Source organism: Bombina bombina, chromosome 7 (assembly GCF_027579735.1).
Source record: "Bombina bombina isolate aBomBom1 chromosome 7, aBomBom1.pri, whole genome shotgun sequence".
Lineage (NCBI taxonomy): Eukaryota > Metazoa > Chordata > Amphibia > Anura > Bombinatoridae > Bombina > Bombina bombina.
Genome location: NC_069505.1, coordinates 606,009,474 through 606,036,689, shown reverse-complemented (window position 1 = coordinate 606,036,689; position 27,216 = coordinate 606,009,474). Strand labels below are relative to the sequence as shown.

Genomic DNA, 27,216 nt, shown 5'->3' with positions numbered 1-27,216 from the left:
AATTTTAAAATATGAATAAAATGTTAGAATTTTACATGTAACGATTTTTAAGTATCAATGTATTAATGTATTATTGCGTTATATGAATATATTTTTTGCATTTTTTGTATTGTATGCTATATGAGTTATGGAAGCTATTAACTGTGAATTGCAGTCACTATAGAGGCAAATTGACCACCGCTCCGCTATAGGAAGGAAGGTGTGTCCGTTGTAGCCATTGGATTGGAGCATTCTTACCCAATTAGAATGCATTAAGACATTTAAATAGAGGATCCCCGTAGATGATTTCACATGAGTCCTGGGTCTTGAGAAAGTCCGTACTAATCGGATGAAACGCATAGACAGGAGGACAAAGAACAGCTTTACAGACTCTTTTTCGTACCTGCACAAGGAAGAATAAACTGCCACCGGAAGTGTTATTGCATCAGCGCCACTGACCTCCGTACACACTGGGATACAACAGGAGCAGAAGGGGCGGAAAAGACTTTGGTGCAGCCGGAAAGATTACATATCAAAAGGCAATATTCTTACAGTTATCTTGTAAGTGCAAATTTGTTTGATAGCGCTAAACTCATAATTAAAGCTTTTACCTTGAGTTGCGGTTGCGCTCTGTGTTTGTTTTTTCGTTTGCAGTATTGTTTGGGCTGGGCGCTCTTTAGCGTCCAGCAACTTGGACAGCAGCACCGCATTCAAGACCAGTGTGAGGGGGAAGCCGGATTGTATCATACAGAGCACAGAACGTGAATATTTCTATCATACTCCTCGAGTCATTAAGGTAACATGAATTTTTGTATATTAGTTAAGCACATATGTTTGTATTTTTAAGTGCATACGTAAGCATAAGTGTGAGATATACTCTAATATATTTATTATTGTTACTATCGATATTTTAGTATAATTTTTTCTGCCTAGCAGCTCATCTTGATTTGTGCATTTAATTGAGTTTAAATAGGGAATTCATCAGATGTGCCTGGGGACTCAAGGATATTAATTTACGTACATCCGAGACCCAGCAGTTTTCTTAGTCTGTTAGCGCAGTGTTAGGGAGTGAAGTGTTGAATCATTTTGGAATAAAGATTTATCACAGCAGCATGACAGACATTACAGCTGAGGCAGCTATCATGTTACCCACTAATGAAATAAATTCTTCTATATTTAAACGTAATAGAGCTATCAACTTACTAGAGTCTGTAATTCCGAATGAGGAAAATGGGGATCCTCATGATCTTTTTATATCTTTAGAAAAATTACTTATTGCTGATGCTAAAGATTGGCATGATCTAATATTGCTGGACAATTATGTTATGCACAATGTGGTCCCTAGGGGACTTAGAATTAAAAAATTTCCAGCCTTCCAACTAGACGAAGTAGAATACACCACTGAATGGGAGACGGCACTACACGATTGTTCAGTGACATTGATCAAAATTTTAATTAAATATATAGAAAACAAATTACAAAAGCTAAAAACAGATATTGAGGAAACTATGAAGAAAGTGGTTCCATTTGAAACTATAGAAAAATGGAAGAAAATCAAAGATGATATCTTAGTAAGGATACACAAAACTGAACGAGAATTATTGGAATCTAAGACCAAGAAATTAAGACGAGATTTAGATGACTATAAAAATGATAGAATATACAACTACAGTAAATTTAAAGGAAATGGAAATCAATACAAATCCAACTATGGAGCACGCTCCAATCCTAGCTTTACTTATTCACATCAGGGGTCCCATCAGAAATCTAATTCTAATCCTAGCATGCCCAAACCAGTCAAACAAACATTAGACACCAGCCGGACTAAGGAAAGTGTAGTTCAGGAGACACAGTGTAGTGATCATAGTAGCAGTCACAACACAGTTATAGAGGAGCACAATAAAAACAAAAATAGAGGGGCCAGACCTAAAGAAAACACATCTAATTGGAATAAGAGTATGGGCCAAAAGAATGGGAATTATGACAATAAATTTAAAAACCATCAATCTCCATATACCACTAGGAGGAATTTTAATCATCAATCTGATTCCCATTATAAGGAATCTGTTAATAATCAACAACAATATGCACCACACAGAAATTCCAATCAGCAGTATCATAACTATAACAGTGATCCGCATTCCCCTAGACATTATGATTTAGAATGGAGGGGACCTAATCATCATTTTTTAGAGCAAGGACAAGGTCCATATCCCCCATGGTCACACAGGGACAATTGGGGGGAACCAGTGTTAATGAACAGGGAGAACAGGAAAAGACCAAAAGAAGGGAGAGAGTGGGAACCAAGCGAGGGAAGCGAAGTGGAAAAAGAGCCAAAGAAACAGAGGGAAAAGAACTATTAATAAAGAAGGCAAAAGAGAATATATTTAATCTCTCAAGTACACAGTTAACGAATACGGATTTACTGTTGCTTAATAAAGGGCTTAAATTTGCCCCCAAAAAACTCCCTAACAAATTCGATACATATATCGATATACAGAAATTCGTACGTAAATTAAACTTAAAAAGATATTACGCTAAGAACAGTAAATCATACAAAGTGGTAGAGATGAAAGATATCACTAATAATATATGGGATCAAAAAGATATAGAAACATTAAGAACAATGAATCAATTAACGTCTACAGTAATCAATGAAGACTTAAATACCAATACAGAAATGACTGAGTTATTAAACTTGAGTTTACATGATGATGAAAATGTAATCAAACACAGTCAATTCAAACGTCCTTCGTCCTTTAACCCTACACACACACAAGGGGAATATATCCCAGTATTTAATGCTTTAGTGACAGATGAGATCAATAAATACTTTGAGTCAGGGGCATTCAAAGAGAAATTTAAATATAAAGACAACTTACGAAAGCATGAGAGACTATCCCTTAATAAATTAAAGGATGACAAACAATTAATCATCAGACAGGCGGATAAAGGGGGCGGGATCGTAGTCCTAGACAAAGTGGATTATTTAAATGAAGCCTTTCGATTACTGGGGGATGCAAGTACATATGAACAATTAGCAAAAGATCCTACGGTTGAATTAAACAAAAAATTATTTAATATCTTAATAGAAGCAAAAAGAGAAACCATATTAAATAATGACGAGTTTGGATTTGTGTACAATCCGCACCCTAAAATTCCCATTTTTATCACATTCCGAAACTGCACAAAAATCCATTAAACCCCCCTGGTCGACCTATCATTTCAGGTGTAGAATCCATCACTAGTAATTTGTCCACCTATATTGAATATTATATGCAGCCCATTGTGAGGGATATTAGGTCATACGTCAGAGACACACTGGACGTCATTACACAATTAGAAGGAACACAATGGAAAGAGGATTATTTGTGGGTGACGTGCGATGTATCCTCGTTGTACACGAGTATCCCTCATAATAAAGGAATCAGTGCTTTCAAAATGATAGGAATGAATAGTGGCAAATCTAGTAAACACTTAGAGTTCATTATTAAAGGAGTTGAATTTATTTTGCATAATAATTACTTTGATTTTAATGGGACTTTTTATAGACAAGTCCAAGGGACGGCCATGGGCACCCCAATGGCACCTTCATATGCCAATATATATATGGCCCAGTTTGAGGACATAAAAATTTGGAACAACAATCCCTATTCGAGTAATATAGTCAAGTATCTGAGATACATTGACGACATCATTATCATTTGGCAAGGTGACGTAAATGTAGCTCAAAAATTCATTAATCACATTAATGACAATACATATAATTTATCTTTTACTAGCAAAATGTCTAAAGAGAGAATTGAATTTTTAGATGTGGAATTTTTTACTGAGGAGTCATCTAAAGTAGTGATGGTAAAAAATTTATCGTAAGACAACTGACAGTAATGGATTTTTAAATGCCAAGAGTGTACATAAAAAATCGTGGATACATAATATACCATTTGGTCAGTTCCGTAGAGTCCGCAGAAATTGTACTAAATTAGAGCATTTTAATAATGAAGCTGATATTTTAGAAAAAAAGTTTTTAGAAAAAGAGTACAACAGAGATCTAATCAGGGAAGCTAGGAACAAAAACACAGTGTGTTCAAGGGAACTGTTGTTATGTCCCAAAAAGACACAAAACGATAATGAAAATTCCAATGACAATAAAATTAGATTCATTACCACTTTTAATGAAGGAGCAGGTTTCTTCAAAAAAGTTTTAAATAAACACTGGGGGATACTGAAGGCAGATCCAGTACTTAAGGGAATAATTCAGGATAAACCAGAGATCGTATTTAAGAAGAATAAGAATCTCAAGAATATTCTTGCTCCATCTAAGTTATCTAATACAGATTCAAAAATTTCAAATAGGACTGGTACCTTGGATCAATGGATCTCAGGGAAGCCAGGAACCTTTAAATGTGGCCGCAAAAGTTGTTGCATGTGCCCTCTAATTTGGAATAGGAATAGTGTGATGGACACAAGCAATACCAAGTCATTTCCAATTAAATCTAGAGGTACATGTCAATCTACTTTTGTGGTGTACAGTTTAACATGCAAATGTGGGAGTGTCTATGTGGGAAGAAAAATAAAACGTAGGTGCTATGAGCATATCAATAACATTGAAATAGGCCTTAAAACCCACAGTGTATCAGATCACTTTAGAATTGTTCATAGGCAAGATCCCAGTAGTTTGAGAATTAGCATTTTAGAGACAGTGCCAGTTAGTTCTAACCCCCATCAAAGATTAATTACATTAAGGAAAAAGGAAACTAAATGGATACAGAACCTTCAGTGTTTGGCCCCCAAAGGCTTGAACATAGATTTTGATCTGCAAGCCTTTATGATGTAAAGTTGTGTGATATCCTGATGTGAATAAGTATTAGTTAAGTGGGAATTTTCATAAACTGATTGATCTATATGGATAACAGTCAGCATAGAATAAGGATGAAATAAAATAAATTATTACACCATAGCAGGGAAGTTGTAAAGTATAAATAAATTAATTGTCATCTTTAATTTATTTATGTAGGGAAATATTGCTTAGATGTTAGGGTCACTGTGTTTTCAGTGCCTTTTGATTTTGTGATTTTTTGATTTTTTGAGTTTCTGGTTTTTAATGAATTTTGTCATATCACTATTAAGAAGCCCCTATATTCATAAGATTTTATATAAAAATATATTTTTTATTAGTTGAGGGGTATGAATGTTTTTATTTATTTAAATATTACTATTTTAAATTTTAAAATATGAATAAAATGTTAGAATTTTACATGTAACGATTTTTAAGTATCAATGTATTAATGTATTATTGCGTTATATGAATATATTTTTTGCATTTTTTGTATTGTATGCTATATGAGTTATGGAAGCTATTAACTGTGAATTGCAGTCACTATAGAGGCAAATTGACCACCGCTCCGCTATAGGAAGGAAGGTGTGTCCGTTGTAGCCATTGGATTGGAGCATTCTTACCCAATTAGAATGCATTAAGACATTTAAATAGAGGATCCCCGTAGATGATTTCACATGAGTCCTGGGTCTTGAAAAAGTCTGTACTAATCGGATGAAACGCGTAGACAGGAGGACAAAGAACAGCTTTACAGACTCTTTTTCGTATCTGCACAAGGAAGAATAAACTGCCACCGGAAGTGTTATTGCATCAGCGCCACTGACCTCCGTACACGCAGGGATACAACAGGAGCAGAAGGGGCGGAAAAGACTTTGGTGCAGCCGGAAAGATTACATATCAAAAGGCAATATTCTTACAGTTATCTTGTAAGTGCAAATTTGTTTGATAGCGCTAAACTCATAATTAAAGCTTTTACCTTGAGTTGCGGTTGCGCTCTGTGTTTGTTTTTTCGTTTGCAGTATCGTTTGGGCTGGGCGCTCTTTAGCGTCCAGCAACTTGGACAGCAGCACAGCATTCAAGACCAGTGTGAGGGGGAAGCCGGATTGTATCATACAGAGCACAGAACGTGAATATTTCTATCATACTCCTCGAGTCATTAAGGTAACATGAATTTTTGTATATTAGTTAAGCACATATGTTTGTAATTTTAAGTGCATACGTAAGCATACGTGTGAGATATACTCTAATCTATTTATTATTGTTACTATCGATATTTTAGTATAATTTTTTCTGCCTAGCAGCTCATCTTGATTTGTGCATTTAATTGAGTTTAAATAGGGAATTCATCAGATGTGCCTGGGGACTCAAGGATATTAATTTACGTACATCCGAGCCCCAGCAGTTCTCTTAGTCTGTTAGCGCAGTGTTAGGGAGTGAAGTGTTGAAGAGTAATAAGATGTTTCAGATCCAGGGGCCATGATTTAACATCAATATGTAGGAGGGCTTTAAAAACATAGGCCTAGATTACGAGATGTGCGTTAGCTTTAAAAAGCAGCGTTAAGAGGTCCTAACGCTGCTATTTAACGCCCGCTGGTATTACGAGTGTTGAAATGACAGGCTCACCGCTCACTTTTTTGGCCAGACTCGGAAATACCGCAAATCCACTTACATTAATTGTGTATGCTATATTTTTAATGGGATTTGCATAGCGCCAGTATTACGAGTCTGACCAAAAGTGAGCGGTACACCCTCTCCTGTCAAGACTGGTATCGCATTTTAAAGTCAGTAGTTAAGAGTTTTACACGACAACGCCGTAGCATAAAACTCTTAACTTAAGTTCTAAAAAGTACACTAACACCCATAAACTACCTATTAACCCCTAAACCGAGGCCCCCCACATCGCAAACACTAAAATACAATTTTTAACCCCTAGTCTGCCAAACCGGACATCGTCGCCACTATAATAAACATATTAATCCCTAAACTGCCACACTTCCGCATCGCAAACACTAGTTAAATATTATTAACCCCTAATCTGCCGTTCCTAATATCGCCGCCACCTACCTACATTTATTAACCCCTTATCTGCCGCCCCCAACGTCGCCGCCACTATAATAAAGTTATTAACCCCTAAACCTAAGTCTAACCCTAACCCTAACACCCCCTAACTTAAATATAATTTAAATAAATAAAAGTAAAATTACTACAATTTACTAAATAATTCCTATTTAAAACTAAATACTTACCTATAAAATAAACCCTATGCTAGCTACAATATAACTAATAGTTACATTGTAGCTAGCTTAGGGTTTATTTTTATTTTACAGGCAACTTTGTATTTATTTTAACTAGGTACAATAGTTTTTAAATAGTTATTAATTATTTAATAACTACCTAGTTAAAATAAAGACAAATTTACCTGTAAAATAAAACCTAACCTAAGTTACAATTACACCTAACACTATACTATAATTAAATTAATTACATAAATTAAATACAATTAATTACAATTAAATAAAATTATCTAAAGTACGAAAAAACCCCACTAAATTACAGAAAATAATAAAGAAATTACAAGATTTTTAAACTAATTACACCTACTCTAATCCACCTAACAAAATAAGAAAGCCCTTCAAAATAAAAAAAGCCCTACCCTACACTAAATTACAAATAACCCTTAAAAGGGCCTTTTGCAGGGCATTGCCCCAAAAAAATCAGCTCTTTTACCTGAAATAAAGTACAAATCCCCCCCCCAACTTTAAAACCCACCACCCACACAAGCAACCATACTCTAAAATCCCCCCAATCCCCCCTTAAAAAAACCTAACACTAACCCCTTGAAGATCACCCTACTGTGAGAACTCTTCACCCAGCCGGGCAGAAGTGGTCCTCTAGACGGGCAGAAGTCTTCATCCAACCGGGCAGAAGTGGCAGAATTATTTAGTTAATTGTAGTAATTTTATTTAGATTTATTTAAATTATATTTAAATTAGGGGGTTTTAGGGTTAGGGTTAGACTTAGGTTTAGGGGTTAATAACTTTATTATAGTGGCTTTGACATTGGGGGTGCCAGATTAGGGGTTAATAAATGTAGTTAGGTTGTGGCGACGTTGGGGGGGGGGCAGATTAGGGGTTAAGAAGTGTAGGTAGGTTGCAGCGACATTGGGGGTGGCAGATTAGGGGTTAATAAATATAATGTAGGTGTCGGCGATGTTGGGGGCAGCAGATTAAGGGTTCACAATTATAATGTAGGTGGCGGCGGTGTCCGGAGCGACAGATTAGGGGTTAATAAGTGTAAGATTAGGGGTGTTTAGACTCGGGGTTCATGTTAGGGTGTTCGGTGTAGACATAAAATGTATTTCCCTTTACGCTGCTTTACGCTGCTTTTTTGCAGGTGTTAGTTTTTTTTAGCCGGCTCTCCCACATTGATTCCTATGGGGAAATCGTGCACGAGCACGTTTTACCAGCTCACCGCTATCGTAAGCAGCGCTGGTATTGAGGTGAGAGGTGGAGCTAAATTTTGCTCTACGCTCACTTTTTTGCGGCTAACGCCGGGTGTGTTAAAACCCGTAATACCAGCGCTGTCTGTAAGTGAGCGGTGAGCATAAACTGCTCGTTAGCACCACACAGCCTCTAACGCAAAACTCGTAATCTAGGCGATAGGGTTTGAAATAAGGGAATTAAATCTCTTTTATACAGAGTCAGAGCAAAACCAATAACCATTCTGGGACAATTTTCATCAGATAAATTAGATTGTATTTCTGGAATGCAGGCAGGCCCAAACCTGCATATTCCTTAAGCTGCTACAATCTATACAATGAGAGCCTAGACTTACCCGGACCCCAGAAAAACGTTCCAAGCATTCCATTAAAAATTTTAATATCCAGTTTCTCTTGTAAGATGTATCGAGTCCACGGATTCATCCTTACTTGTGGGATATTCTCCTTCCCTACAGGAAGTGGCAGAGAAAACACCCACAGCAGAGCTGTCTATATAGCTCCCCCCTTAGCTCCACCCCCCAGTCATTCTCTCTGCCTGCTTAACTGCTAGGAAGGGCAAAGAGCTATGTGGTGACTATAATGTTAGTTTTTTATTTCTCAAGCAAAAGTTTATTATTTTAAATGGTACCGGTGTGTACTATTTACTCTCTGGCAGAAAAGGGATGAAGATTTCTGCAAGGAGGATGATCTTAGCACTTTGTAACTAAGATCCACTGCTGTTCTCACAAGGCCTGAAGAGTACTGGAAAACTTCAGTTGGGAGAACAGTTTGCAGACTAAGCTGCATATGAGGTATGTTCAGTCTATATTTTTCTAGACAGACTGTGTTAATTCTAGAAAAGGCTGGCAATATCCCCATGAGGGAAGGGTAAGCTGTATTCAGACATTTTAGTAGGAATTTCAGCTTGCTTGAAGGGCTCATTAGTTACTGGTGACACTGTTAAGAAAAAACATTTTGTTTATTGATGCAATTATAATATTTTCTGAAGGGACTAAAGGGCTGGTGACACTGTTAGGAAAAAACGTTTTGTTTATTGATTCATTTATAACGTTTTTTGAAGGGACTAAAGGGGTTATTGTGGCTTGGTTTTGAGTTTTGTAACTCACATGGTTAATTAAGAGACACTCTGGTGTTTCTCTTATAGGCCTCAAAACATCGAGTGAGGTGGGAGTTTCCTGCTGTGTTTGAGGGCTGTTAAAGAAGTTTTTTACCCACAAATTGTTCTGAAGGGCAGGTAGGAGCCACAGCAGAGCTGTGGCAAGGTGCTGAAAGTCTTTTTTACTGGGTTTAACGTTTTTTTCAATCCGTTTTTTCCTGGCCTCAGTTTGCTGCAGCCAAATTCATCAGGTTTCAGTCGGACAACATCACGACTGTAGCTTATATCAATCATCAAGGAGGAACAAGGAGTTCTCTAGCGATGATGGAGGTAACCAAAATAATCCAATGGGCAGAGGATCACTCTTGCCATATCTCAGCAATCCACATTCAAGGAGTAGAGAACTGGGAGGCAGATTTTCTAAGTCATCAGACTTTTCATCCGGGAGAGTGGGAACTCCATCCGGAGGTATTTGCTCAGCTGATTCAGCTATGGGGCACACCAGAATTGGATCTGATGGCGTCGCATCAGAATGCCAAACTTTCTCGTTACGGGTCCAGGTCCCGGGATCCCAAGGTGGTACTGATAGATGCAGAAACAAGAAGCGGTTAGGCAGGTAATTAGAGTAACCACTTCAGTCCCATAGACACAGGAAACAGGATAAAAACAATCTCATAAAAGACATAAAAAAATAGTAAATTTACCAAAGAATTGATTGCTAAATTAGTAACAAGGGCAATATTAAAGATTCTACCTAATATTTGACAACATATTGAACACAATTTATTAGCCTGTTTGGGCTTCCGGTGTTGTCAGCTGAACGTCTAGGTTGCAGCACTACTTTCTACTTGGTACTGATAGATGCTCTAGCAGTACCTTGGTCCTTCAATCTGGCCTATGTATTTCCACCGCTTTCTTTCCTCCCACGTCTGGTTGCCAGAATCAAGCAGGAGAGAGCTTCGGTGATTCTGATAGCACCTGCGTGGCCACACAGGATTTGGTATGCAGACCTAGTGGGCATGTCCTCGGTTCCACCGTGGATATTGCCAATGAGGCGGGACCTTCTAATCCAAGGTCTGTTCTCGCATCCAAATCTAGTTTCTCTGCGTCTGACTGCTTGGAGATTGAACGCCTAATTCTATCAAAGCGTGGGTTCTCTGAGTCGGTCATTGATACCCTGATTCAGGCTAGAAAACCTGTCACCAGGAAGATCTATCATAAGATTTGGCACAAATATCTTTATTGGTGGAAATCCAAAGGTTACACGTGGAGTAAGATTAGGATTCCTAGAATATTGTCTTTTCTCCAAGAAGGTTTGGAGAAGGGATTATCAGATAGTTCTCTAAAAGGACAAATATCTGCTTTGTCTATTCTACTACACAGACGTCTGGCAGATGTTCCAGACGTTCAAACTTTTAGTCAGGCTTTGGTCAGAATTAAGCCTGTATTTAAGCCTGTTGCTCCACCTTGGAGCCTAAACTTAGTCCTTAGAGTTCTTCAAGGGGTTCCGTTTGAACTTATGCATTCCATAGATATTAAGCTTCTATCTTGGAAAGTTTTGTTCTTAGTTGCTATCTCTTCGGCTCAAAGAGTTTCTGAGCTATCTGCTTTACAGTGTGATTCCCCTTATATTATTTTCCATGCAGATAAGGTGGTTTTGCGTACCAAACCTGGTTTTCTTCCTAAGGTTGTTTCTAATAAGAATATTAATCAAGAGATTGTTGTTCCTTCTCTGTGTCCTAATCCTTCATCAAAGAAGGAACGTCTGTTGCTCAATCTTGATGTGGTTCGTGCTTCAAAGTTCTACTTACAAGCAACCAAAGATTTCCATCAAACATCTTCATTGTTTGTTGTTTATTCTGGTAAGCGGAGAGGCCAAAAGGCTATGGCTACCTCTCTTTCCTTTTGGCTGAAAAGCATCATCCGTTTGGCCTATGAGACTGCTGGACCGCAGCCTCCTGAAAGAATTACTGCTCATTCTACTAGAGCTGTGGCTTCCACATGGGCTTTTAAAAATGAGGCTTCTGTTGAACAGATTTGTAAGGCGGCGACTTGGTCTTCGCTTCATACTTTTTCCAAATTTTACAAATTTTATACTTTTGCTTCTTCGGAGGCTATTTTTGGGAGAAAGGTTCTACAAGCAGTGGTGCCTTCCATTTAAGGTCCATGTCTTGTCCCTCCCTTCATCCGTGTCCTAAAGCTTTGGTATTGGTATCCCACAAGTAAGGATGAATCCGTGGACTCGATACATCTTACAAGAGAAAACATAATTTATGCTTACCTGATAAATTTATTTCTCTTGTGATGTATCGAGTCCACGGCCCGCCCTGTTTATTTAAGACAGGCATATATATTTTTATTTTTAAACTTTCAGTCACCACTGCACCCTATGGTTTCTCCTTTTTCTTCCTAGCCTTTGGTCGAATGACTGGGGGGTGGAGCTAAGGGGGGAGCTATATAGACAGCTCTGCTGTGGGTGCTCTCTCTGCCACTTCCTGTAGGGAAGGAGAATATCCCACAAGTAAGGATGAATCCGTGGACTCGATACACAAGAGAAATACATTTATCAGGTAAGCATAAATTATGTTTTTAAAAACAAATAAAGGTAAATTCTGCATAATTTTTATAAGATACATTTTCCCGGCTATAGACAGTGGTAATGTAGACCATTTCTTGAACTCTGTTTTATTGAATAAATTATGAAAATTAATCTTGTACCATTCCTCTGGATTCTTGCTTACATTAAGTCCTAAACATTTTAGCTGTGTAACAATTCTGTAAGATAGTTCAATCCTTAATTCCTTTTTTTTATATATCCACAAAAATTCGGATTTTAACGCAATGACAACATATCCTAAAAAAGAACCAAAGGTTTTTAATATATTCAGCAGTTTAAAGACATTTTCATCTATGTCACTTAAAAATACTAGTAAATCATCAGCATAAAAAACTATTCGAGAGATATTGTCCCCTTCAGGAATTCCTTTTATTTCTTCACGCAATATCATGGCCAGGGGTTCTATACTTAAATTTAAAAATAGAGGAGAAAGTGGGCACCCCTGATGGGTTCCCCTGAATAACTGAAATGGTGAAGTACATGCCCCATTGATAATAAGGGCAGAAAGGGTTATTATATAATACATAAATGAAACCTATAAAAGGGCCTTTAAACCCAAATTGGGCAAGTGATTCATAAAGATGCTCCCATTTAATGGCATCAAAAGCTTTTTCTGCGTCTAATGCTAATATAGCCTTATGCTCTTTAACCCCTTAATGACCACAGCACTTTTCCATTTTCTGTCCGTTTGGGACCAGGGCTATTTTTACATTTTTGCGGTGTTTGTGTTTAGCTGTAATTTCCCTCTTACTCATTTACTGTAGCCACACATATTATATACTGTTTTTCTTGCCATTAAATTAACTTTCTAAAAATACCATTATTTTTATCATATCTTATAATTTACTATAAAATTTTTTATAAAATATGAGGAAAAAATTGAAAAAAACACACTTTTTTTAACTTTGACCCCCAAAATCTGTTACACATCTACAACCACCAAAAAGAAAACATGCTAAATAGTTTCTAAATTTTGTCCTGAGTTTAGAAATACCTAATATTTACATGTTCTTTGCTTTTTTTGAAAGCTATAGGGCCATAAATACAAGTAGCATTTTGCTATTTCCAAACTACTTTTTTTCAAAATTAGCGCTAGTTACATTGGAACACTAATATCTTTCAGGAATCCCTGAATATCAATTGACATGTATATATTTTTTTTTAGAAGACATCCCAAAGTATTGATCTAGGCCAATTTTGGTATATTTCATGCCACTATTTCACCGCCAAATGCGATCAAATACAAAAAATCGTTCACTTTTTCACAAATTTTTTCACAAACTTTCGGTTTCTCACTGAAATTATTTACAAACAGCTTGTGCAATTATGGCACAAATGGTTGTAAATGCTTCTCTGGGATCCCGTTTGTTCAGAAATAGCAGACATATATGGCTTTGGCATTGCTTTTTGGTAATTAGAAGGCCGCTAAATGCCGCTGTGCACCACACGTGTATTATGCCCAGCAGTGCAGGGGTTAATTAGGGAGCTTGTAGGGAGCTTGTATGGTTAATTTTAGCTTTAGTGTAGTGTAGTAGACAACCCAAAGTATTGATCTAGGCCCATTTTGGTATATTTCATGCCACAATTTCACCGCCAAATGCGATCAAATAAAAAAAAACGTTAAATTTTTCACAATTTTAGGTTTCTCACTGAAATCATTTACAAACAGCTTGTGCAATTATGGCACAAATGGTTGTAAATGCTTCTCTGGGATCCCCTTTGTTCAGAAATAGCAGATATATATGACTTTGGCGTTGCTTTCTGGTAATTAGAAGGCCGCAAAATGCTGCTGCGCATCACATGTGTATTATGGCTAGCAGTGAAGGGGTTAATTAGGAAGTTTGTAGGGAGCTTGCAGGGTTAATTTTAGCTTTAGTGTAGAGATCAGCCTCCCACCTGACACATCAGACCCCCTGATCCCTCCCAAACAGCTCCCTTCCCTCCCCCACCCCACAATTGTCCCCGCCATCTTAAGTACTGGCAGAAAGTCTGCCAGTACTAAAATAAAAGCTTTTTGGGGGGTTTAGGTTTTTTTTTAAAAAAAAAAATAATAATTCTTCTGCTGTGTAGGACCCCCCTTAGCCTCCAACCTCCCTGATCCCCCCCAAAACAGCTCTGTAACCTTCCCTATCTGCCTTATTGGGGGCCATCTTGGGTACTGGCAGCTGTCTGCCAGTACCCAGCTTGCACAAAAAAGGTCTTTTTTTTTTTTTTCCTTAGTTTTTTTTTTTCTGTAGTGTAGCTTCCCCAAACACCCCCCCCCCACACACCACAAACCCCCACCACCTCATTGATCGTATTTTTTTTTTTTACTTTTTTTAACTGATTGCCTTTTTCTGTAGGGTAGCGGTTCCCACCCACTCCCTCCCCGTGCACGCGCCCGCCCCAGCCCTCCCGTGCATGCGCGCGTGTCCGTGCGCGCCCCCGGGCATCCCCGCCCACGATCCCGCCCCCCTCCACATCTCCAGGGCCATCGATGGCCGCCACCCGCCTCCCGGTACTGCTCCCACCCACCAACGAAGGAAGCCACCGATCTCCGGTGCAGAGAGGGCCACAGAGTGGCTCTCTCTGCATCGGATGGCTTCAAAAGGTTATTGCAGGATGCCTCCATATCGAGGCATCACTGCAATAACTGGAAAGCAGCTGGAAGCAAACAGGATCGCTTCCAGCTGCTTTCCACACCGAGGACGTGCAGGGTACGTCCTCAGGCGTTAACTGCCTTTTTTTTGAGGACGTACCCTGCACGTCCTCGGTCGTTAAGGGGTTAATACTCGTCCCTTTTTTCCTTTCAAGGTTATAATGGTCAAGTACCAACAATAATCTACGTAAATTTGTAAAAAGATGAACGCCCCTTTATAAATCCAGTTTGATCACTGTGAATCAAGTTTGGAATAAATTTCTGTAACCTCGTTGCTCTTATACTAGTAAGAATCTTATAATCCACATTAAGCAGTGATATAGGATGACACAAATCCATATTTTCAGGATTTTTAACCTTTTTCAATATTAAGGTGATGAATGAGCTGGCAAAGTTTTTAGATATAGAGCTATTTTGAGCAAAATATGTATTAAATAATATATATAGCTTCTGCCCTTATACTATCCTTTCACCTCACTACCTGTCCCCTCGACCCCATCCCCTCACAACTACTTCCCTCCCTCTCTTCTACCCTTACCCCTATACTCATACACATCTTCAACCTCTCACTCAGCACTGGTATAGTTCCCACATCTCTTAAGCATGGATTAGTCACACCTATCCTCAAAAAACCTTCTCTCGATCCAACCTCCCCATCCAACTACCGCTCTATTTCCCTACTTCCTCTTGCCTTAAAGCTTCTTGAAAAGCTAGTATATGCATGTCTATCCCATTTCCTTACACTAAACTCCCTCCTTAACTCACTGCAATATGGATTTCGCCCCCTTCACTCAACAGAGACTGTTAAGGTTACCAATGACCTACTTACAGCAAAATCAAAAGGCCACTTTTCTCTACTTATTCTCCTTGATCTGTCTGCAGCCTTTGATACTGTCAACACCCTCTTTTACTCAATACCCTCCAATCCTTCGGCATTTGTGACACAGCTCTCTCTTGGTTCTCTTCCTATCTGTCTAACCGTACCTTTAGTGTAGCATTCTCTGGGGCATCCTCTGACCCGTTACCTCTTTCTGTTGGGGTACCGCAAGGCTCTGTCCTCGGTCCCCTTCTCTTCTCAATCTACAGGTCCTCAATAGGATCCTTAATAAAGTCCCATGGGTTTCATTATCATTTGTATGCCGACAACACCCAAATCTACCTCTCTGCACCAGAACTATCTCCTTCCTTGCTAACCCGTGTCACTTACTGTCTCTCTCATATCTCATCTTGGATGTCCTCTCACTACCTCAAGCTAAATCTCTCCAAAACTGAGCTCCTTATTTTCACCCCTTCTTCCAAAATCTCCACCCCCCATGTCTCTATAACTGTTGATAACTCCATCATTACCCCAACCTCACATACCCGATGTCTTGGGGTCACACTGGACTCAGATCTTTCTTTCACTCCTCACATTCAGTCCTTGGCTAATGCCTGCCGCTTCCACCTTAAAAACATCGCTAAAATTAGACATTTCCTTACACAAGACACAACAAAGATTTTAATCCACTGTCTCATCCTTTCTCGCCTCGACTACTGCAACTCCATCCTCTCTGGTCTCCCTAGCTGCCACCTAACTCCTTTACAATCCATAATGAATGCCTCTGCCAGGCTCATCTTCCTTGCACGTCATTCTTCGTCTGCCGCACCTCTCTGCCAATCCCTTCACTGGCTTCCTCTTGCCTCCAGGATTAAACACACAATTCTCAGTCTGACACACAAAGCCCTTTATTGCACTGCTCTCCCTACATCTCAGACCTTGTCTACAGATACTCTCCCTCCCGTCCCCTTCACTCCGCTCATGATCTCCTACTCTCCTCCACTCTTGTTACCTCCTCACACTTGCGGTTACAAGATTTCTCCAGACTGGCTCCCATCTTATGGAACTCTCTGCCTCGCTCCTCAAGACTCTCCCCTAGTTTTAAAAGCTTCAAGTGCTCCCTGAAGACTCTACTATTCAGGGACGCTTACAACCTTCACTAACCTTCCTATCTCCACTGTTATCCCCTAAAAATCCTTAGCATGTAAGCCTATGAGCCCAGCTGTTTGTAATTCACCTTCATAAGAGCTGACTACAACAGTGCAACTCTCAGCAGGACCCTCTCTCACCATTTGATCCCTGTAATCGTTTTTATATGCCACTTATGTTCATAGCACTGCGGAACCTGTTGGCGCTCTACAAATACCTGATAATAAAATAATAATAATAATCTTTGTAAGAGTTTAGCCACTTCTGTGATTAGAATTTTATAATACTCAATTGGGAGACCATCAGGCCCGGCAGCTTTATTAAATTTACCTGATTGAATTACCTGGACGATCTCTTCTTCCCCTATTGGTTTATTTAGTTCAGAGAGTTTTTCTTCTTTTAATTGAGGTAAGGAGCATCTATTCCTAAAGGAATTCTTATTCTGCACATTTATTTCTTTGGAGAGGGAAAGTTTTTGATAATAAGCAAGAAATTATTTTCTTATATCTTCGGACTGAGTTAGGCTCTTTTTCCATATTTGTATTTTAGTGATAATGTTCGATCCACAAGCTTGTTTAACCCCTTAACGACTGAGGACGTGCAGGGTACGTCCTCAGAAAAAAGGCAGTTAACGCCTGAGAACGTACCCTGCACGTCCTCAGTGTGGAAAGCAGCTGGAAGCGATCCTGATCACTTCCAGCTGTTTTCCGGTTATTGCAGGATGCACGGGGAGGGAGTGGGTGGGAACCACTTACACTACAGAAACGGTTTCTTTTATTATGGGGAGAAAGGAGGGATAAAATCCCTGATTAAAGTCATCTAAGGGATCTGGGAGGGGGTGGGGGATTAGTCTTGGGGGGGGGGGGGGAAGCTACACTGCAGAAAAAACAAAAATAAAAAAAAATAAAAACATTTTTACATGCAAACTGGGTACTGGCAGACAGCTGCCAGTACCCAAGATGGCCCCCAATAAGGCAGAGGGGGAGGGTTAGAGAGCTGTTTTGGGGGGGATCAGGGAGGTTGGGGGCTAAGGGGGGGAATCTTACACAGCAGCATATGTAAATATGCTATATATAAAAAAAGGATACCTTTTATTTTAGTACTGGCAGAATTTTTGGGGTGGGGGAGGTGTCAGGTGGGAAGCTGATCTCTACACTAAAGCTAAAATTAACCCTGCAAACTCCATACAAGCTACCTAATTAACCCCTTCATTGCTGGGCATAATTCACGTGTTGTGCGCAGTGGCATTTAGCGGCCTTCTAATTACCAAAAAGCAACACCAAATCCATATATGTCTGCTATTTTTGAACAAAGGAGACCCCAGAGAAGCATTTACAACCATTTGTGCCATAATTGCACAAAATGTTTGTAAATGATTTCAGTGAGAAATCTAAAATTTTGAAAAATTTAACGTTTTTCTTTATTTGATCGCATTTGGCGGTGAAATGGTGGCATGAAATATACCAAAATGGGCGTAGATCAATACTTTGGGTTGTCTACTACACTACACTAAAGCTAAAATTACCCCAAAAAGCTCCCTACATGCTCCCTTATTAACCCCTTCCCTGCTGTGCATAATACATGCATGGTGCGCAGTGGCATTTAGCGGCTTCTAATTACCAAAAAGCAACGTCAAAGCCATATATGTCTGCTATTTCTGACCAAAGGGGATTCCAGAGAAAAATTTACAACCATTTATGCCATAATTGCACAAGCTGTTTGTAAATAATTTCAGTGAGAATCCTAAAGTTTGTGAAAAAATTTGTGAAAAAGTGAACAATTTTTTTTATTTGATCGCATTTGGTGGTGAAATGGTGGCATGAAATATACCAAAATGGGCCTAGATCAATACTTTGGGATGTCTTCTAAAAAAAAATATATACATGTCAAGGGATATTCAGGTATTCCTGACAGATATCAGTGTTCCAATGTAACTAGCGCTCATTTTGAAAAAAAGTGGTTTGGAAATAGCAAAGTGCTACTTATATTTATTGCCCTATAACTTGCAAAAAAAAGCAAAGAACGTGTAAACATTGGGTATTTCTAAACTCTGGACAAAATTTAGAAATTATTTAGCATGGGTGTTTTTTGGTGGTTGTAGATGTGTAACAGATTTTGGGGGACAAAGTTAGAAAAAGTGTGTTTTTTTCCATTGTTTCCTCATATTTTATATTTTTTTTTATAGTAAATGATAAGATATGATGAAAATAATGGTATCTTTAGAAAGTCCATTTAATGGCGAGAAAAACGGTATATAATATGTGTGGGTACAGTAAATGAGTAAGAGGAAAATTACAGCTAAACACAAAAACTGCAAAAATGTAAAAATAGCCTTGGTCCCAAATGGACAGAAAATGGAAAAGTGCTGTGGTCATTAAGGGGTTAATTAAATTAGCAAGATATTTCCCAATTTTGCCCCCATATTTGTATAACCTAGCGTTTGTTCTTAAAGTTTCTGCTGTAACATTCTGCTGTAAAAAACTATCCCTTTCTTTCCTGGCTTGCATATATTTAGACCAATTCATTGGTGTAGGTTCACCTATATAATTATTATTTGCTCTGTTTAGCTGATTAGAGAGCTGCAAGTCCCCTACCATATTAATAACAAAAGCTTTTATTTCACCCCTAAGTACAGCTTTTGATGCCTCCCAATATATTTCTAGAGTTTTCATTTTGTGCCACATACTTGCGCCAGGTGTCTAATAACCAATTTTTGAATTTAACATTTGTATATAAATATTTAGGAAAAATAAATGCGTTTGGGTATTTCTTAGAAAAGCCTACTTGAGTAGAGAATGAAATTGGTGCATGGTCGGAGATACGAGTATATGAGATATCTGACCTTGTTTGACCCACTAGCTTCTCATTAATTAGAATATAATCAATTCCAATGTATGCTTTATGTGTTTTTGATTTGCATGTATAATATTTTGTATCAGGATTTTGCAACCTCCATATATGTTTAAATTTAATGTATTTCTAAAAACTCTGAAAAACCCTGTTTCATTTCTGTGCTGCTTAATGTGTTTTTTTCCCCTGAAACATCCGATCAATTGGGGATTGCGCTATCATATTGAAGTCTCCAGCTACTATCAACCTGTGGTTTGTGAATATTAATAAATTCTGTTTCATTTTATTCCAAAAACTTTTATCTAGTCTGTTAGGGCCGTATATGTTACATAATATATATCTCTGATCTAAAATATCAATTTGTAAAATAATATACCTTCCCTCCTCATCAATTTCAGAATTAAATATTTTATACTTAAAAGGACAGTCAACATCAGAATTTTTGTTGTTTAAAAGATAGATAATACCTTAATTACCCATTCCCCAGTTTTGCATAATCAACACAGTTATAATAATACACATTTTACCACTGTAATTACCTTGTATCCAAGCCTCTGCAAACTGCCCCCTTATTTCAGTACTTTTGACAGACTTGCATTTTAGCCAATCAGTGCTCACTCCTGGGTAAATTTACGTTCATGAGCTCAATGTTATCTATATGAAACACATGAACTAATGCCCTCTAGTGGTGAAAAACTGTCAAATGCAGAGGTGGCCATCAATGTCTAAGAAATTAGCATATGAATCTCCTAGGTTTAGCTTTCAACTGAGAATACCAAGAGAACAAAGCAAAATTGGTGATAAAAGTAAATTGGAAAGTTGTTTAAAATTACATGCCCTATTTGAATCATGAAAGGTTTTTTTGGACTTGACTGTCCCTTTAAGATTTCTATGTAGAAGAATGGTAACACCTCTTGTTCTTGCCTGGCTGTTAGTAGCAATCACCTCCCCCACCCACCCTGTTTTTAGCTAAAGATTTCCTTTATGTTGCAAATATTTTTCTTGAAGAAAAGCTATATTACTATTCAAGCTTCTCAATTCTTTTATAATCATTTAGCGTTTAATGGGAGAGGAAATCCGCGAACATTCCATGAAACCAGTTTAAACATAAAAATTAACTCATTTATGACTATGTCCCAACAACTCTGCACAAAATAACAATAAGCAGAGAGATGCGGAGGGAAAGCAAGAGGAGGGAAAAACAAAACAATAAAACACAACAGATAACACCAAAATATTAAATGAAAACCTATTTAAAGTGAAAGTAAATCCTAGCATTTTACAAACGCTAGGATTTACTATTGAAACAAATAAAGGGCACTTTCATTCATGCAGTATAAGATACTTCATGTAGAAAGCTCCTTTACTTGATTCAATCGATCTCCATTTTTAGCTGCTACAGCAGCCCACGGCTAAAAAAAAATTTCACCTCTTAGCCAATAGCCGTTCGGTAAATCCGGCTTGGATTTGTAGGAGCTAAGAACGGCGATCGATTGAATCAAATAAAGGAGCTTTATACATGTAGTATCTTATACTTCATGAATGAAAGTGCCCTTTATTTGTTTCAATAGTAAATCCTAGCGTTTGTAAAACGCTTGGATTTACTTTCACTTTAAGTTAAATTTCGGCTCATACCAGCCGTACCTGAAATATATTTGCACCAATATACACATCGATCTCATTAACCATCAAAGAAAAGTTTAAATACCGCAAAACAGGGGAAAATAAAAGAGTAATAAAAAAATAATAACCTCAAGAATTAACCACAGCATATTTATCAAGAAAAGCAACCGCTTCCTCCTGATTATTAAGAAAGTGCCATATAGTATCTCTAAAAACCTTTATTTTTGCAGGATATAAAAGAAATGCACCAAAGCTCTTGTGAACTGCTGGTGCAACGCCGCCCCTTGCAGATCCATGGCCGCTAGCAGGGGGTGTCAATCAACCGGATTGTATTGGATCGGGTTGAATTGCGGCAATGTCTGTCCGCCTCCTCAGACCAGGCGGTCAGGTTATGGAGCAGCGGTCTTTAGGCAGCTGCTTCATAACTTGTGTTTCTGGCGAGCCTGAAGACTCGCCAGAAACACGTGACTTCAAGCTCCGTACAGAGCTTGATAGATAGGCCCCTTTATTTTCACCTAGTAAAATTGTCTTTTTTTTTCCTATAAAAGGTTAACAAATCTATTTTATCTTGGTAACTAAGCATTTTAACTAGGATAGGTCTAACTATATTTGTACCATCTGACCTGAAATTTTCTTGCCCTAATCTATGAATTCTCTCTATGATTGTTTGCTGTCTTGATAAGAGTGTATGAAGTTTGCCATAAAAAAAGCTTTTAAATCCAAAAAGTCCTGGGTCTCATCTGGGTCTCAGAAACCTCACTATTCTTAAGTTATGTCTCTGTTTGTGTTAGTTTGTCTGCATACTAGTTTGTGTTAGTGTCTGTGTTTTAATATATGTGTCAGTGTGTGTGTCAGTATGTGTTTATTAGTGTTAGTTTGTCTGCATACTAGTTTGTGTTAGTGTCTGTGTTTTAATATATGTGTCAGTGTGTGTGTCAGTATGTGTTTATTAGTGTTAGTTTGTCTGCATACTAGTGTGTTTATGTCTGTGTTTTAGTATATGTGTCAGTGTGTGTGTCAGTATGTGTTTATTAGTGTTAGTTTGTCTGCATACTAGTGTGTTTATGTCTGTGTTTTAGTATATGTGTCAGTGTGTGTGTCAGTATGTGTTTATTAGTGTTAGCTTGTCTGCATACTAGGTTATGTTAGTGTCTGTGTTTTAGTATATGTGTCAGTGTGTGTGTCAGTATGTGTTTATTAGTGTTAGTTTGTCTGCATACTAGTGTGTTTATGTCTGTGTTTTAGCATATGTGTCAGTGTGTATGTCAGTATGTGTTTATTAGTGTTAGTTTGTCTGCATACTAGGTTATGTTAGTGTCTGTGTTTTAGTATAGGTGTCAGTGTGTGTGTCAGTATGTGTTTATTAGTGTTAGTTTGTCTGCATACTAGGTTGTGTTAGTGTCTGTGTTTTAGTATATGTGTCAGTGTGTGTGTCAGTATTTGTTTATGAGTGTGTTAGATTGTCTGCACTACTACTGTGTGTTAGTGTCTGTGTTTTAGTGTGTCTGTGTGTTAGTTTGTCAGTATGTGTTTATTAGTGTGTAAGTGTGTATATGTACAGTATGTCTCTGTTTGTGTTAGTTTGCCTGCATACTAGTGTCTGTGTGGCAGTGTGTGTGTCAATGTGTCAGTATGTGTTTAATAGTGTGTTAGTTTGTCTGCATACTAGGTTGTGTTAGTGTCTGTGTTTTAGTATATGTGTCAGTGTGTGTGTCAGTATATCTTTATTAGTTTTAGTTTGTCTGCATACTAGGTTGTGTTAGCGTCTGTGTTTTAGTATGTGTCAGTGTGTGTGTCAATATGTGTTTATTAGTGTTAGTTTGTCTGCATACTAGGTTGTGTTAGTGTCTGTGTTTTAGTATATGTGTCAGTGTGTGTGTCAGTATGTGTTTATGAGTGTGTTAGATTGTCTGCATACTAGTGTGTGTTAGTGTCTGTGTTTAAGTGTGTGTGTGTGTGTGTGTCAGTGTGTGTGTGTGTGTTTTAGTTTGTCAGTATGTGTTTATTAGTGTGTAAGTGTGTGTCAGTGTGTGTATGTATTTCTCTGTTTGTGTTAGTTTGCCTGCATACTAGTGTCTGTGTTGCAGTGTGTGTGTCAATGTGCCAGTATGTGTTTATTAGTGTGTTAGTTTGTCTGCATACTAGTGTGTGTGATAGTTTCTGTTTTAGTGTGTGTGTTGGTGTGTTTGTGTTAGTGTAAGAAAAGAAAAATGGTCTCCAATGATGCAAGAAAATCCTCTGTATAAGATTGACATGGAGTAGGATCCAAACAGCTACAAAGTTTCGGGGTTAACACCCCCTAGTCATGTGATACATGGGGCATCAATTCTCGTTACTTATATAGCAGGTACACCTGTCCTAACAAAACACCTGTGTAAACCTTAAATAAGGAAGATACAATACAAAACTAATTCGCCATCTAGTGGACGAAAAGGAAAAACACCATCAATTTAGAACAACCAGAATGAAAGTGTATAAAAACATTACATTTGTTACATTTTGAATGCTATCTAGAGTGAACATTCCCTCTATATATTGTATATAATGTAAGAACAATACAAAACAGCAACAATAGCACAATGTTCAATTTTAATGTAGAAAAAAACTACTCTTATTCAATATATAACAAAAACATCCAGATCAGTAGAAATCTAACCAATTAATTTCCATGTTCATGCCCTTGGGCTCTAATGTGTCAAGCTGGAAAATCCAATAGGTTTCGCATTGTTTCAATAATAGGTCCATATTACCCCACTCCTGGGGGTTTTAACCTGTTCTATTAATTGGTACCACAGTTGATTAATTTGATGTTCTGCTTTTTTTTTGTCTTGTCCTGTCTCTTCCTGTTTTGTTTTTATTTCTGTTCTGTTTGTTTTTGGTCCTCGTTTGTTGTTTTGGGTTCAGATATAATAAGGAGTAACAGGATTTCTCACACACTCCAGGTTAAGTAATATAGAATTGATTGATTTATTTAGAATGTCATATTACTAAAACCCATATCATAGGATGTTATACAGAAATATGTTTGACTGTATAATCATCTCATGGTCTCACATAGCTATTGTATTGTTTATTTTATAGACATATAAGATGTGTAAGCTAAGTTTTTGCTTTGACTGGGTACAAGAAAAAAAAAAAACTATAAAAAAAAAAGAAAGCAATGATAAGCAACTGGAGCAGTGATTACTTTACATCTAATATTGCTTTTGTGTTCACTGATGCAATCACGGATGCATCTAGTGGATTCCCCAACATAGACACACCCACATGGGCATTTGATCAAATAAACAACAAAAAAATATTTGTGTCCAGAATGAGGATGCAAAAAATAGGGATTTCTAATAATCGATTTTTTAATAATTCTCTTCACTCAGCATTTGACTCCGTGGTAAAGATTTAATCAGAGCTGCATGATGTGCACTACGGTAATGCAATAAGTTATTGCGGTTGGTGTCCTTTCTAAAAATATCCGTCTTTAAACCCAAAGCCATCCTTGATGACAGTGACATCCAAAAAGTCTAGTTTAACTTCACTACAGGATAATTAGAATTTTATATTAATAGTGGAATCATTCAATTCCTTAACAAATTGCTCAAAGAATCCAATGTCGCCAAACACCAAAAATGTTGTCAATATAGCGCCACCAACTGGCTCCATTTTGATTAGATAAATGATTTTCAAAAACAAATTTCTTCTCCATGGCTGTACCCTGTATTTGAAAGTAAAATGTACTTTAAAACACAAAATAGTTGTAAAAGATGATTTCCAAAAGCTGTAAAATAAAATTAACCTGACCAATGCTGTGTGTACCCACTCTCGTGGGTAATACATGTATACAGACTACATCTAAACTGAACAAAATAAAATTTTCAGTGGTAAGTTGTAGGCCATCGAACTTATTAAGGAAATGATTAGCATCCTTTAGAAAAGTGCTTGATTGCTCAACCAAAGGCCGTAATATCTTGCCCAAGAAAATTGCCATATTAGATAAACAAGAGTTTGTTCCGGCAACAATTGGACAACCTATTGGAGCAACCAAGAACTTGTGAATCATAGGAAGAACATACAACCCTGGTGTTAATGGATCCTTAACCACAAGAAATTTTGAAGTCTTGTCATCAATAATGGCATTCTACTCCTTCACAGAATATATTGTGTGTGTTAGTGTTTCAGTATGTGTTTATTAGTGTATTTGTATTTCTGTTTTAGTGTGTGTCAGTGTGTGTGTTTGTGGGTATGTCTCTGTGTGTGTTAGTGTGTCTGAATACTAGTGTGTGTTTGTGTCTGTGTGTCAGTGTGTGTGTCAGTGTGTCAATATGTGTTTTTTTGTGTGCTAATTTTTGTGTTTTAGTGTGTGTGTGTGTGTGTGTGTGTGTGTGTGTATGTCTGTGTATGTATGTCTCTGTGTGTGTTAGTTTGTCTGTATACTGGTGTGTTAGTGTCTGTGTTTTAGTGTGTGTGTGTGTGTGTGTATGTCTCTGTGTGTGTTAGTTTATCTGCATACTGGTGTGTGTTAGTGTCTGTGTGTCATTGTGTGTGTTAGTGTGTCAGTATGTCTTTATTAGTGTGTTAGTGTCTGTGTTCTACTATGTGTGTCAGTATGTGTTTATTAGTGTGTAAGTGTCTGTGTTTTAGTGTGTGTGTCAGTGTGTGTGTTAGTGTGTCAGTATGTTTTATAAGTGTGTACGTGTCTGTGTTTTAGTGTGTGTGTTAGTGTGTCAGTATGTGTTTATTAGTGTGTAAGTGTCTGTGTTTTAGTGTGTGTGTGTTAGTTTGTCAGTATGTGTTTATTAGTGTGTAAGTGTCTGTGTTTAATGTGTGTGTCGGTATGTCTTTATTAGTGTGATAGTGTCTGTGTTTTAGTATATGTATCAGTGTGTGTGTGTGTGGCAATGTCAATATATGTGTCAGCGTGTCTATGTGAGGGTATTTCTGCAAAATAAGCCCACCAAAATCTTCAGCTCCAGTCCAAGAAGCTTTTAATCTAGCACTGGAAAAAATAATCATTGGAAAACCATTAAAGGAAAGAAAATTTTGACAGTACAATATCCCTTTAAGACTAAATATAACTAAAATGTATTTACTATTTAATTGACCATTTTTTACTTTATTTTTATTTTTTTACAGATAACGGGTTTTAATACAGTTGTATTTACTTAGAAGGAACACAGTCTTCTGAACTAACAGGGCAGCTGCAGTTTGCCAAGAATACGGCAAAATGGGAAACTGCATGACGATACGAAATGAGACGCCGTATCCTTTCTCATATTGCTACTGCTATCAAGCATCAAACCATGTTGTTCAGGTATGTTTTTAATTAATATTAGATGTGCATTGGTGAAAAATTTGGTTCATCCGAATATTTCAGAATTTTTTTCTGAAAAATTTGTTTCCTTGAATATTCGTTGACTATGCTATTCTGTATTTGTTCTGTTTTAAACTGAACAAATTCTGGATGTACGTTGAGCATATGCATTCATTTTCGTAAAAAGAACCCCTGCTGTGCTAATAGGAAGCTTAGCGTGGCGACTCTCCATAAGAGCCACCACGCTAAACCTCCTCTTAGGCCCAAGCTCTGGAGATACAAGGAGCAGGTTAGTGCAGCTCTCAGAATGCTAAAAGTAAGTATTTAACCATTTAAAGGGAACAAACAGATGAATTTTGTTAATATTAATGAATGTTGGGTGCATTTATTAGGATATCTGTTCTGTGGAAACACATATATTTATGCAGAAACAGCAGGAGCGCTAGAATGCACATTGTTACACTCCATTCTGTTCAAACAAATATTGGAGCTTAAATAAATTTAATTTAAGCTCCGATATTTGTTTGAACAGGATGGAGTGTAACTCTACATTCTAGCGCTCCTGCTGTTTAAATATATGTGATATTCAGTGTGTGACAAGGTTTAAACAGATACTAGATTAGCCGTTGAATTAATTACAACCAAGCACATCTCTCAACTGTCTGACTCACTTCTTTTTAATTTTTTTCATGAGCCTGATACAGCCACAGGGTATAACTTCAGCATTCATTGCATTTATATATATATATTACCCTGTATTTACTATATAAGCTGCAGGTATACACCCATTGAGTCTGTATGTATAC

The 27,216-nt window shown here is 37.6% G+C and overlaps 1 protein-coding gene across 2 annotated transcripts in view; it reads left to right on the top strand.

Annotated features, from left to right (window-relative positions):
• LOC128635611 (uncharacterized) overlaps positions 1–27,216 on the top strand; it is a 119,499-nt gene that overhangs the window by 46,666 nt on the left and 45,617 nt on the right. Inside the window, exons 1-2 of one of the 2 annotated variants that reach the window (XM_053688675.1) lie at positions 5,405–5,742; positions 26,233–26,410. In XM_053688675.1, coding sequence (XP_053544650.1) covers positions 26,324–26,410 — 87 coding nt within the window. In that variant the 5' untranslated portion in view covers positions 5,405–5,742; positions 26,233–26,323. Of the gene's footprint in view, positions 1–5,404; positions 5,743–26,232; positions 26,411–27,216 lie in introns of those variants that run through there. The other variant, XM_053688674.1, reaches the window with a different exon arrangement.